Source organism: Malurus melanocephalus, unplaced genomic scaffold, assembly GCF_030028575.1.
Source record: "Malurus melanocephalus ecotype Western Australia unplaced genomic scaffold, MMel_1.1 scaffold_548, whole genome shotgun sequence".
NCBI lineage: Eukaryota > Metazoa > Chordata > Aves > Passeriformes > Maluridae > Malurus > Malurus melanocephalus.
This window is the reverse complement of record NW_026623780.1, coordinates 32,710-44,913: the sequence shown is the minus strand read 5'-3', so window position 1 is coordinate 44,913 and position 12,204 is coordinate 32,710. Positions and strand designations below refer to the sequence as shown.

Sequence of the window (12,204 nt, the reverse complement as noted above, 5' to 3'; positions counted from 1 at the left end):
CTGCCAAAATGACCTCCAGGACATCAAACCAGCCTGGTCTTGGGTCCTGTCCATCAGCAATCCTTCCCCAAAAAGCAGGATTAATGACTTCCCCTGTTTAATTTGTTAATTCTTGCTAATGGAGGCTGCGAGAGTTCAAAAAAATGGGATAAAACAGGGAGAGGCATCATTATCACGCTGAAAATTAAACACATTTCTGCAGTGGGGAGCCCTGTGCCCGTGCTGAATCCAGGAGCAGCCTGGGGTCTTTGATGGCTTTGTAAACCATCAAGGAGGGGAAAATAAAAGAACAGCAACTGGGTTTTCTGGCACACACGTGGAGCGTTTGGCATCCTGGGATCCGCACCACGCGTCTCGCGAGCCGGGAGCAGCGCCAAGGATCTTCTCCTCTCCCCAGAGGCTCAAAATGCTCCAGACAATCACTTCTCCCTCCTGGTTTGGGGCCTTTTCATGGAGCCAAGAATCCTCCTTTAACTTCCTGGAGTCTTTTTAATGAAGCCAGACGATGCCATGCTGTTTCCTCCCCCTCCTCCTCTACCTGCATGTCTCATGTCACTTTAACTTGTATTCCCACCTGCAGCCAGGCTCCMAAACATATGAGTCCCATGAAAAACCCCTCTGCTGGTTGTCGTTCCTGCTAGGAATATGCATGTCAGGAAAACTGGAATTGAAGCAGAAGCAGAACTGCTGAGGGTTTTTAAGCACCGATGTGGCACAGCGAGGATGCTTCTCCCTCGTGGACATCGGGATTTCTCCAAGGGAGGGATTAAGAGGCCCCTGCACACCTCCTGTGCTGCTAACAGGGATCAGCAGTCACCCTGGCATGTTTTTCCATAAACCTTTCCCTTTTCCCACTGGGCTGCCATTGGCAGCAAACACTTGGTAGACCAACAGGAGAAGCAGCTTGAAAYAAATTCAGCAAATCCAATAAATTCAGTTGCGTCAGTAAACACAGGCTCTGCTTTCTCCCTGACCCACTCAATTCACCCACAGAGAATTCTCCCCCCATCCCTTCCAAAGGGTGCAGGGTGGCCGGGGGTGACACTTACTCCTCTGGGAGCGGGCGCAGCAGAAGGCGACGATGGTGGCCATCAGCACCAGGAACGCCACGCCGGCCCCCACGGCCACGCCGATGATCACCGCCATGGGCACCGACTCTGCAACGGGAAGGAGAGCGAGCATGAAGAGGGATGGAGGCCACAGAGGGGGMCCCACCCCTGGCTGCTGGCAGGAGGCTCAGTGGTGAGCCCGGGGAGGGTTTTGGGGTCTCCTTCCCTGCTCCCCCATCCCTGCGTGGTGCTGTCGGCACGGGCTGCCCGTGGGACACTGCCATTTGTACAACCCTGCTTGTTCTGTGCCTCAGTTTCCCCTGGGAGGAGGGGAGGGGGGAGCCAGAGGAGCTCTCGTTAGTGCTCCGTGGGTTAATGAAGGAGCATCTCTAAAGGATGAAGAGCAAAAGAAGATTGTGTGTTAATATTTCTAAGAAAGAGAAATGGCATCCRAGCAGGCTTGTGGATGGCTTAACCCAAATCACCTTTCACAGCCCCTGCTTGTTTTATTTCCCAATTTCCTGCCTTCTCCTGTGGCTCATCGACTGCCATCCTTCCCAGATTGCTGAGGGAATCCCTCCTGGGCTGGGACAGGAGGGATGGCCCATGCTGGGGCTGAGCATTGTGGGGTGGGATGTGGGAGGCAGAGCAGGGGATGCAGCCTCACACCCTTCTGCCCTCAAGAGCTCTGTCCCCGAGTTCCTGCTGGGGATTTTTGGCTGTGGCTCAGCCAGCAAAGCTGATTTATCCATGCAGGCTCTGGCAGCAGTTTGTGAGGTGTGGGGAGGGAGGAATGGGAAATCACGTTTGAGGTGAGAGGGTCAGGTTTGGAGCCCCAAAGCCTCGATATCTCCCTGCTCTGTCCCTCCAGGCACAGCTGTGACTTCACAGTGTTGGGTTGGTGCTCCTGGATTCAGGAGGGGCAGTGATGGCATCACTCCCACTGCAGGGCACCTCAGCTGTGGGTACCACAAATGGCTTCCCTTGGCTGGGATGATAAATTACATCCCAAAGACCCTCTCCCCTAAAGCTGCAGGTATCCCTAGGGTCCCATTCCTTTTCTTCCTAAGCACCTTGTAGGATCCTGTGAACCTAAAGAGGGCTAACCCTGTCCAGGATGACCAGACAAGGTGGGTGAGGGTGTCCTCACAACTTTCCTGGACACCTCCTTGGAAGGTGTTTCCTCCTTGGAGCCCTTGCCTTGGAAAGGATGGGATGAATTTATGGAAAAATGGGTGCAGAGAGCTCTGTGCAGATGGGGGCTATGGATGTGTGGGGGTACAGGGGGTGACCCAGCTGAGCAGCAAAGCCCAGGGAGGATCACTTGACTGAGTAACACAGGAACCATTTTCCACTGCCCACTGGTGTGGAGCTGGGGTTGGGCACTGATTTCATGCTGGACCTGAGAGCACAGACCCCACAGACCCCACAGACCCCAGAGATCCCACAGACCCCACAGATCCCACAGACCCCACACATCCCACGTGTGCCTTTAATCCATCCTTGGGCACACAGCCTTACTGGTGGGACTGGGAGCAGCTGGCATTGCACCAGCACCCACTGTGGGGTCAGCAAAGGGTGTCTGCCTTGTCACCCAGTCCCAGGTGGGACAGGGGTTYGTGGCTGTGGGGTTCCTGGGTGCTGAGCCCTAATTTGGGAGCTGCAGGGTAATGGAAATGTGCTGCTGATTGAGTTAAGGCTCTGCTCAGACTTGATCAGAAAAGAACTGATGGTTCTCACTTTCTGGGGGGCTCATGGATTTCCTGCCTGGGCCTGCTGGTCCCTTGATGTGTCACATGTCACTCAAGCTGGTGACACAGCTCAAGTGGCACCGAATCCATCACCAAAGCTCTGAGAGGACCCAGGTGGCAAAAAGGCAAATCCTGTCAGTGCCCTGCAGCCTCGAGCTGGAGMTCAGAGAGCAGGGGCTGCAGCTGGGTCCAGCTCACCCTAAAATCAGCATCCTCCAATGCAGCAGCTGAGCCAGGCAAGGAGAAACCAGGATTTTCTGCCTGCTAGGAGTGGTAGCTCCTCATGGGGTTTCTTTGGCCTTCCCACGGGAATGTGGAGCACTGGGATGGAGAGACAGGAGCCTGGAGACCCTGGGAGGGCTGGCTGGCTCTGAGCTTTGGGGGAGTGGGATCTGCAGTGCAGAGCTTGGAGGGAAGAAGGTGGTGRTGAGGATGAARATKATGAAGATGATGGAAAATCAGGCAGGGAATGGGGTGGGGAAAGCATCCAGGGCTCTCCTGGGCTGGGATAAACTGCAAAGGGGCAGTGAGTGGGGGTGGTAGACTCTGTCCTGTCAGGATGGCTGAGCTGAGGAGGAGCAGACTGCTGGCTCCCCCATGATTCCTGCTCTGGGATATGGGATGGGACCCACAAGGGCAGCGCATCCTGCAGTACCTGCTCCAAAGTCCATCCAAACCTGCCCTGGTGCCAAAGGATTCTGGCCAGCACTCTCCCACGATGCTGAAACAAGTTGATGTCAGCAGAAGATCCTACAAACATGTACTTTTGCCTAATTTTTTGTCCCAAGCTGATACTTTATGGGACTTCTGCAGCATTGTAAACATGGCTGAGTAACAGCACCCCCCTCCCAGTGGCTGGGGAGCTGGGGCACAGAAAATGCTGGTTTTTCACAGTGGRTCAGTGGCACAGGGGAGACTGGACCGTTGCAGCTTCCCAGTCRTGCCCCAGTCACTGCCCTGCAGCCTCCCTTCCTGCCCTGCCTGCCCTACGGAATCTGCCGGGCCAGGAGGAGGACACCGGGCCCTCAGGTGTGGTAATGGCTGGGGACAATTCACCTTCACCGTCAGCTCATGATTTCCATACCTGCTTGAATACCAGCTCCTGATTTCATTTCCGTACCTGTTTGAAAATAAAGCAAGTGTCCACAGCCTTGCACAGCCCACGCGCCCACCGCAGCCTTCCTGAGCGCTCAGCCCTCTGCTCCGGGGCTGTTCCCGTGAAGGGGACGGCCTCTGCCACCCTGTGGTGTCCCCTGGCCCGGGCAGAGCTGTCCCCTGGCGTGTCCCTGCAGGGATGAGGGCTCAGCTGCCCGGCCACCCTCCGCCGGGACCCGGGCTGGCCGCCGAGCGCTCCCGCTGACTGGCAGACGACCTGRAAAAACCACTGGCTCTGTTTGCGTTGGAAGGAGCCCAAGGCTAATTTTAAGGGGTTCATTTAGCTCTGATTTAATCTGGACGCCAGCCTTGCCTATAAATCACGGCTTAATGAGAACAATCCACCTGCCTGCCCTGGCATTTAATAAAATAGAGGAGAGCTGGAGTTGCTCCAGGAGTGAGTGTTCCTCACGAGAGCCGTCTCCCTCCCTTACTGCAGAGAGCCCCCAGAGTGGAATTTCCCTGGCCATCCCCTGGGAATTGCTGGGTGTGTGAGCAATGTGCTGGCCCTGTGGCTGGTGGCCAGGATGGAGGGTGGCCAATCCACCTGCCCCAAYGCCTCCTCCCACTCGCTCCCATCACCACGGAGCAGTGGGGTCTGCTGGGAGTGGCCACTCCTGACCCTCCAAGGCTATCAGTGATCCTCCATCCTGGGGCAGGGACAGCACCCTGTACTGTGGGACAGGGAATCAGGGGTGCCCTCCAAGGCTATCAGTGATCCTCCATCCTGGGGAAGGGACAGCAGCCTGTACTGTGGGACAGGGAGTCAGGGGTGCCCGATCAGCCCGTGCCCTCCAGCTTTAGCAGCACAAACAAAACCAGGAATCCCTTCTCAAGCAGAGACTTCACGGGGCTCGTCCCTGCTCCTGCCCCTTTGCCAAGACCGTGTGCCCTAAGGATGCAATCCTACAGCTGGAGCCTCATCACCATCCTGCCTCATTTCCTCTCTGGCACCCCAAAAGCTCTCCTGAGTGCTTCCTGCCTGTCACAGCATCTCCCCGCTCTCACAGCCCGGCCAGGCACTAATTCCCTTCCCACCAGCCCCAGCAGCCCCYRGCAGTGCCCACCTTGCTCCTTGAGCCGGATGATCTCGGTGTCAGAGCCGAAGCTGTTCCAGGCAGTGCAGTTGTAGATGGTTTGGAAGTCGGCCCGGACGATGTTGCTGATGGTCAGCGTGGAGATGACCCCCTCGTCCGTGCTCACTGTCTCCACCGTGTAGCGCCCGGAGGTGCCGGATTCCAGCACGTTCTCCTTCCAGGACCAAGCCTGTCGAGGGAGATTGGGGTGAGCCCGGGGCACTCCGAGGTGTCCGGGCCCCCCGTGCCCCGGGGCTGTACTCACAATTCGGTCTGGYGGCGGAGTGCTGCGGATGAAGCACTTGATCTGCCCCTTCTGGCCGTGCAGGGCGTGCTGGGTCTGGGTGCTGGAGATGATGGGGGGCCCTGCGGAGACAGGAGAGCTGCTGGCACCCCATGGGGCTGGGGGGATGGGGGGTGGTAGGGGAGCCCTGGATGGGTTTTGGGTTTTTTCTCTGAAGGGCAGGGATGAAGCAACAGCCCCGTCACCTCCTGTGAGAAGATCGAGTGAAGGCTTTGGGCTCTGCTGGGTTCCTGCAGAGCCCCCACAGAGCACCAGGGCCCCCCATCCCTGGTGTGGATGATCCTGCCCCCATCTCCAGGGTCATCTGGCCTCTGAGAAGGGCTCTTTGCTGCAGGATCCCATCCCACCTGGTGCTCTCCCACATTCCTTAAGCACTCATTAAACTAATTGCTCTCCAGGGTCTTAAGGAAGATGTGCTGGAGAAGTTTCTGCTGGAAAACGACACCCAGCAGCTGGGCTCCCCTGTGGATCATGGAAGGAGCCCAGCCTGGGTGAGAAAGGGTAGAAAAGGCTCTTCCTGAGCCAAACATCGGCTGAGCTGGCTTGGGATAGGAAATGTCTTTGTCMTGCCTTGATGAATGTTCTGTGATTGGGAGAAAAGGGGTGGGAAGGGCAGCAGGGCTTGGTAGGATCGGCGTGTTCCTCRCTCTTCTAACAGCCCTGATCACCCCAGGGGAGCAGCATAAGAACCAGGATCCTAATTGCTGTTTATTAACCTCCTTAATTAAAGCAGATTTGCATTTCCACGAGTGGCTTGCTGCTGGCAGAAGAGAAAACAGCAATGACTGGGCTGCAGGGCAGGGGGAGAGGGGAGGTAGGGGCTGGCAGAGCTTCCCCCTGCCCCAGCTCCAGAATATCAGGTGTCCACGCTGRGCTGTCACTGTTGGTTTGGAGCACATCACTGGGTTTATCAGGATATAGTGCCYTGTGGATTTTTTCCCATTTTCCCCACCTCCCTGCCCTGCACCTGATGTGTTTCTTAAAAAAATCTCTGGGGTTTGGGATAAAGTGGTAAGAAAGATTTGCCTGGGTATTCCTGCCYGATTCTCATCCAAATCTCCCATTTACAAATTTCCAGCATGCATAAAAATGTACCAAAATGCTAAATCTTTCAYTCTGGTGCATTTACACCTACAGCTGCCCTTTGGAATTATCCCAGTAACCCCTTTCCTGCATTAAACCTGTCCACTCCCCACACATTTCCCACTGAGGCACAGCCCTGTCCCTCCTTCCTTGCATCGCTCCAAGGGAAGATGGATGGAAAACGAGCTCATTGAAGCACAATTCACTGACCAGTGACCACGGCTCTGGCAGCTCAGGAAATTACTGCTGGAAGGGAGCCGCCATCAACATCAGGAATAGCAGGAGCTGGGCGTGAAGGTCAGGACTTGTTTTGCTGTAATGGGCATAGCAGTGCCGTCGTGGAAACCATTGTGCCCTTTTTGATTGAAGAAGGCCAAAAAAAAAGAGACACTTTGTTGTGTTTTTCCTCTCTAAATGCTCGAGATGTTGTTCTAGGCACGATCCCAGGGTGTGAGTTCTCATTTATCCATCCAGCTTTCCGAAGGGTCTCGGTGGAGGTGACTCCTCGCTCTGCCTGATGAGCATCCTGCTCACCTGATGAACCCAGCAGAGGCAAGAGCAGTGATGGGATCTGCAGGCCAGGCCTAAGTAGTAATAAAAAGTACCATCTCCTTTCCATTTTGATGGTTGTGTGTTACTTATAAATTCTGGAAGTGCTCCAAGACTGGGTGACGCTAGAGAAAAATGGCTTAATAATCATTAAAAGGATCATTTTCYCCAAGGCGAGTGGATTTTAAATGGCACAAATGCCAATGGCTTTGGCTTTTATTATTGCTTYAGGAGTTCAGACTCGAAGGCTTATCATCATGATAATAGTAGATGACTGAAGACTATTTGTGAGATGAACATGCCCAGAAATAATAGCACCAAGTTGCAGCCTCTTCGCATTTGGGGCCGGTGTTTGATTCTCCACCGGGCTCTGGCTCCTTATGAGAGCTGCCAATCTCCAGCTTGGCATTCAGCACCGAGCGTGAGACAGCCCACAGGCAGGGAAAAGGCTCTAAGCAATGTTGCTATGGATATAAATGATGGAGCTATTGGTGGAGGTTATTTTTAGCACCTCGGTGCCAATTTATTTGTGCGGTCCTGGCGGCTCRCACAAAAGAGAAGTCTGGGGTGGGGGCCTTCAGGAATGAAAGGATGGCTTTGGCTTTTCCAGTCTGTGTGAGTCCATCCAAACCTTYCTCCAGGCACTCAGAATGGTTTGGCAGGAGTTTGGTTTAACTCCTTGCTTCCAGCAGGAGCCCTGGGCTGGCGGATGCTGCCTGTGTAGCAAATGATCATCACAGAATGATCTGGGATGGAAAAACTTTCAAACCCATCTCATTCCASATCYCCTGCCATGGACAGGGATGCTTCCCACCACAMCAGGTTGTTCYAACCTGGCYTTGAGCATTTCCTGACACCACRATGTGCTCCTGACCAAGAGGGGTGGCAGCTCAGCCCCTGCCCTGCTCCGGGCTCTTGGGCATTCCTGGTTTCCTTGTTGGGGTGAGTCCCAGCCAAATTACACCCTGAATTTGTCACCTGGAGCTGTCCAGCCCTTCCAACAAACCTTCTCTTGCAGAGCAAGGTGGGCAGGGCTGGTGGTCCCTGCTCATCACCCCCTGCCAAGCCCRGATGATGCAGTGACAGAGCTGTGAAGGTGACCTTGGGGGGCTCCTCCTGGCAGGGTGGCAGCTGTGACCAGGCTGGTGCAGTCAGGAGCACCCAGAGGCTTTGGCTGTAAATCCAGCTGCTGCTCWTTTGTGATGGCACCAAGTTCCTCCTTTCCCTGGAGCCTCTGCTGCTCYGGCCCTGCCAAAAGCTGCCTCTTTGCATAATCCTCCTTCCCACTCACCAGACTCTGAATGCTATCTGTTCCTTGCAGGCTGGTGGCCTTGGCTCTGCCACGGGATTGAGCCTTTCTGCAACCACAGCCCTGTCTGGTGGGGAGGGCAGGAGGATGTTCTCCCACCCCARCACCACCCTGCCATGGTTTTGGACAGCTCTGAGTGGATGGGCTGGTGGGACTGTGGGCTCAGAGGGGTCAGGTGATCCCTCAGCTGGGATGGATCAGCCCCACAAAGCCCATGTGCCCTGATCAGGGGCTGCTCAGCCAGCTCAGAACACAACTTCTCAATGCCTGATTCTTCTGTGACAAAACCCAGCCCACAGAGGGAGGCACCTGGGAATACCAAGACAGTTGSATCACCCTCTGGATTTAAAATCACTGCAAAATATGAGGCATTCACCTTCCCCCTTGAATTCCATCAGAACGGGCTTCCAGCAGAATTCATTAGCTGGATTAGGCACACTCTGGAGCTGGAACACTGCTCCCGCTGCACGACAGCTGCCAAACCCAGCTGCTTGGTGGAGCTTGGACGCTGCTCAGGGGCTCAGTTCTCCTCACTGGGAAGGCCAGGAGACCATCCTGACCCKGAGGTGTGGCATTCTCCCTTGGTCYRRCACCTCTGGTGACACATCCCAACTCTGTCACCTTTGGGGCACCAGCAGCACACCCCAGGGGATGGGATGTGCAGGCAGTCSRTTCCYGGGAGATGCTCCAGGCTGAGCAGTGAACCCCACAAATAGATTTCATTTGCTCCCCGTCAGTTTAGCCAGGCATGATCTGCAAAGCTCTGGAGAGCAGCAGATCTGGAGAGCAGCTGTGCTGCACGCTCTGAATGCCCCGAGCCTGTGGAGAGCTCTGCTCTGCGCTCAGGGTGTCCCTGTGCCTGGTAGCATCGGGGAAGGAGCAGGCTCTTTGTTCTAATTTGTTGCTTTGTTTGCCATGAGCTCATTTGATTGTAATTAAAACCCAGCAGCTGCTGGGGAAGGAGGATGAAGGCACCGAGGAGCTGAGTCCAAGGCGAGGGAGTGGTTGGTTTTTAGTCCCTGCTGCATCGCTCTTGGCTTCCCTTTCCAGGATTATAGACTCGTGGAATGGTTTGGGTGGGAAGTGATCTTTAAAGGTCACCCAGTCCAACCCCCTTGCCATGACAGGGACGTCTTCAGCCAGATCAGGTTACTCAGAGCCCCGTCCAGCCTCTCCTTGAATGTTTCCAGGGAATGGGGCRTCCACCGTCTGCATTATCTGTGTTTGAAAATAATGCTTTTTGCTGCCTGAGCTGCCTCCTGCTGATTTCTTTCTCTTGTGACAGCGAGTGGGGACTGAAACRTGCCAGTTTGTCATGCAGGTGAGAGACAATGCAAAATTCATCCTCTGCTTATACCATTTGCAGCCYGCCTGGCTCTTTCCCTGCCATATTTATGCTGAAATTTGTTAGCAGCTGTTGTGAGGTCCTGGCCAGGGCATCATTAAACTCCAGAGCTCTGGGTGTGAGTCCAGGACACATCCTGACTCAGTGCTGGGTGAGCCCCAAGCAGCCATGGAGGTATCCTGGCAGGAATCCTGGCAGGAATCCTGGCAGGAATCCTCACAGGGATCCTCACGGGGATCCTTGTGTGGGTTGGAGAGAGTTTTTAGGCTGCTGTTCTCGGATCCAGACTCAATTCACTGCTCTCCAGCTGTACAACAGAGACAACAGCACTCCCCGACCTTGCGAGGGTTTTGCAAGATTAATCTATTAAASATTTAAAGCTGCCAGCTCCCAACTACTCAATAAACCCCCGTTGATAATAAGGAACTGCGTGGGGCTGAGCTAATGTTCTTTTTTTTTTTTTGGCTTTAACCTGTGCATTTCCAGGCAAAAAAAAAAAAAAAATTTGCAAAATCCACTGATCCATCTGGGGGTGGGATGTGGGATTTGCTCCAACAGGAAGTATCTGAGGGGATAATTTGGGAACAGGAGCTGTCAGAGCAACAGGAGCAAGGTAGGATGGGAATGGTGGAAGGGAAGCAAGGAAAGAATGATGGTAGGGAAGCAGGAAGGAATGGTGGAAGGGAAGGGGAGGGAAGGAACAGTGGAAGAAAAGCTGGAAGGAATGGTGGTAAGGAAGCAGGAGGGAGGGAATGATGGCTGGGAAGCAGGAGGGAARGATTTGGCAGTAGGGAAGGAGGAAGGAATGGCAGTAGGAAAGCGGAAGGGAAGCGGGAGAGAAGCAGGAGGGAAAGAATTGGTGGAAGGGAAGCAGGAGGGAAGGAATAGTGGAAGGAAAACTGGAAGGAATGGCAGTAGGGAGGCAAGAAGGAGGGAATGGTGGCAGAGAAGCAGGAGGGGAGGAATGGCAGAAAGGGAGCAGGAGGGGATCAATTGGCAGTAGGAAACAGGAGGGAAGGCATAGTGGAAGGAAAGCCATAAGGAATGGTGGTAGAAAAGCAGGAGGGAAGGAATGGTGGAAGGAAAGCTGTAAGGAGTGGCAGTAGGGAGGCAGGAGGGAAGGATTTGGCAGGAGGGAAGCAGGAGGGGAGGAATAGTGGAAGGAAAGCTGTAAGGAGTGGTGGTAGGGGAAGCAGGAGGGAAGGAATGGTGGAGCAGAGGCAAGAGGGGAGGAATGGTGGTAGGGAAGCAGGAAGGGATGGTGGTAGGGAGGCAGGAAGGAAGGAATGGTGGAAGGAGTGGCAGTAGGGAGGCAGGAGGGAAGGATTTGGCAGCAGGGAAGCAGGAGGTACCGTTGACGGTGAGCGTCACCTCCCGCTCCCCCGCKCCCACCCGCGGCACCACCGCTCGGCACACGTATTTCCCGGCATCTTCCTGGCGGACTGACTTCAGGACCAGCTTGTTCTCGTTGCTCAGAACCTGTAAGGGAGCAGGGAGGGCTTTCAGGGGGATGGTGAGAAATTACAAACAAAACAAAGGACCTGAGTTATGAGAGCTGTGAGCATCTGAGCTCCTGAGCTCCTGACATCCTTTGGAAAGCCAAAGTCTGGCATGACAATATCACTTACTGCTGTTGACCAAAGAATAAAGAAACACCACAGGGTTTTCTTTGGGGAAATTAGAAATCCTGTTCCTATTCATCTGAATTTTTACAAACTCCCCTTTTGCAAGAACTTCAAGACACAAGAGAAAAACTTTGGTGGCTGCAAAAAGGCAGAAAAAACTCAGTCCACACTCGCACCTCCACATTCTCAGGCACAGGGGAGTCTGCTGGGATTGACTCAGGGATTTCAAGCCCTGAAGTGGTGGGAGAGGTGGAACAGGGTCTGGATACGCAGGGAAATCTCAGCTGGCACTGGCCAACCCCGTGCTATGGACTGGCTGACGGTGCCTCAGCCCTGSTGCTCCCCTGCCCCACTGTGCAATGAGCAGCTTTGTTAAACCTGGAAAATCATGGAGGCTGATGGGTCTGGCTGAGGCTCTCAGTGGGATCCTGGCATTGCTGGGTTTGGAAAAGCCACAGCAGATGTCAAATAGAAGTGGTTTCTGGTGCAATATCTGGAAGCGAACTCCTCTGGTTGCCCTGGGCTTTCCCTGCCAGGGCTCTGCAGCTCCCAGCCCTGCATCTCTCCTCCTCCTCCTCAGCACCCACTGCTGGGTGAGCTGCTGGCTCTGCTGGTWGCTGCTCCCCCAGCTCTGGGAATTAGTGCTGGTGCAGTGTTTGGATGTAGATCTGGGTCTCCTGTAGCAAGGTGGGGGTCTCAGCCCTGAGCTGGTGTGAGGCAGAGGCACAGAGGGTCAGATCCCTTTCAGCCCACTGTGTTAGCATAGATTGCAGAGTCAGCCACACAAATGCCTGGGTTTACTTGGTCTCAACATCTCTTTGGTCTTTGATTTGCTTCCTTTTGTGAAAATAGGAGAAAAGAAGGCAACCTTGAGGGACCTAGACCTGAAAACAGAGGGGCTGGGGAAGGAGCAGSCCTGGTCCCACATCCCACTGCTGTGGCTGGGTGCTGGTGGCTT

General features: G+C 54.6%; 1 protein-coding gene across 1 annotated transcript in view; it reads right to left on the bottom strand.

Annotated features, from left to right (window-relative positions):
- The window catches only part of KIRREL3 (kirre like nephrin family adhesion molecule 3), a gene marked incomplete at its 5' end in the record, with an annotated part of 50,559 nt that overhangs the window by 10,984 nt on the left and 27,371 nt on the right, over positions 1–12,204 (bottom strand). The window contains 5 exons of the mRNA XM_057382077.1: positions 1,050–1,157; positions 3,885–3,920; positions 5,023–5,221; positions 5,297–5,397; positions 10,974–11,100. Of these exons, the coding sequence (XP_057238060.1) occupies positions 1,050–1,157; positions 3,885–3,920; positions 5,023–5,221; positions 5,297–5,397; positions 10,974–11,100 (571 nt within the window). The remainder of the gene's footprint in view (positions 1–1,049; positions 1,158–3,884; positions 3,921–5,022; positions 5,222–5,296; positions 5,398–10,973; positions 11,101–12,204) is intronic.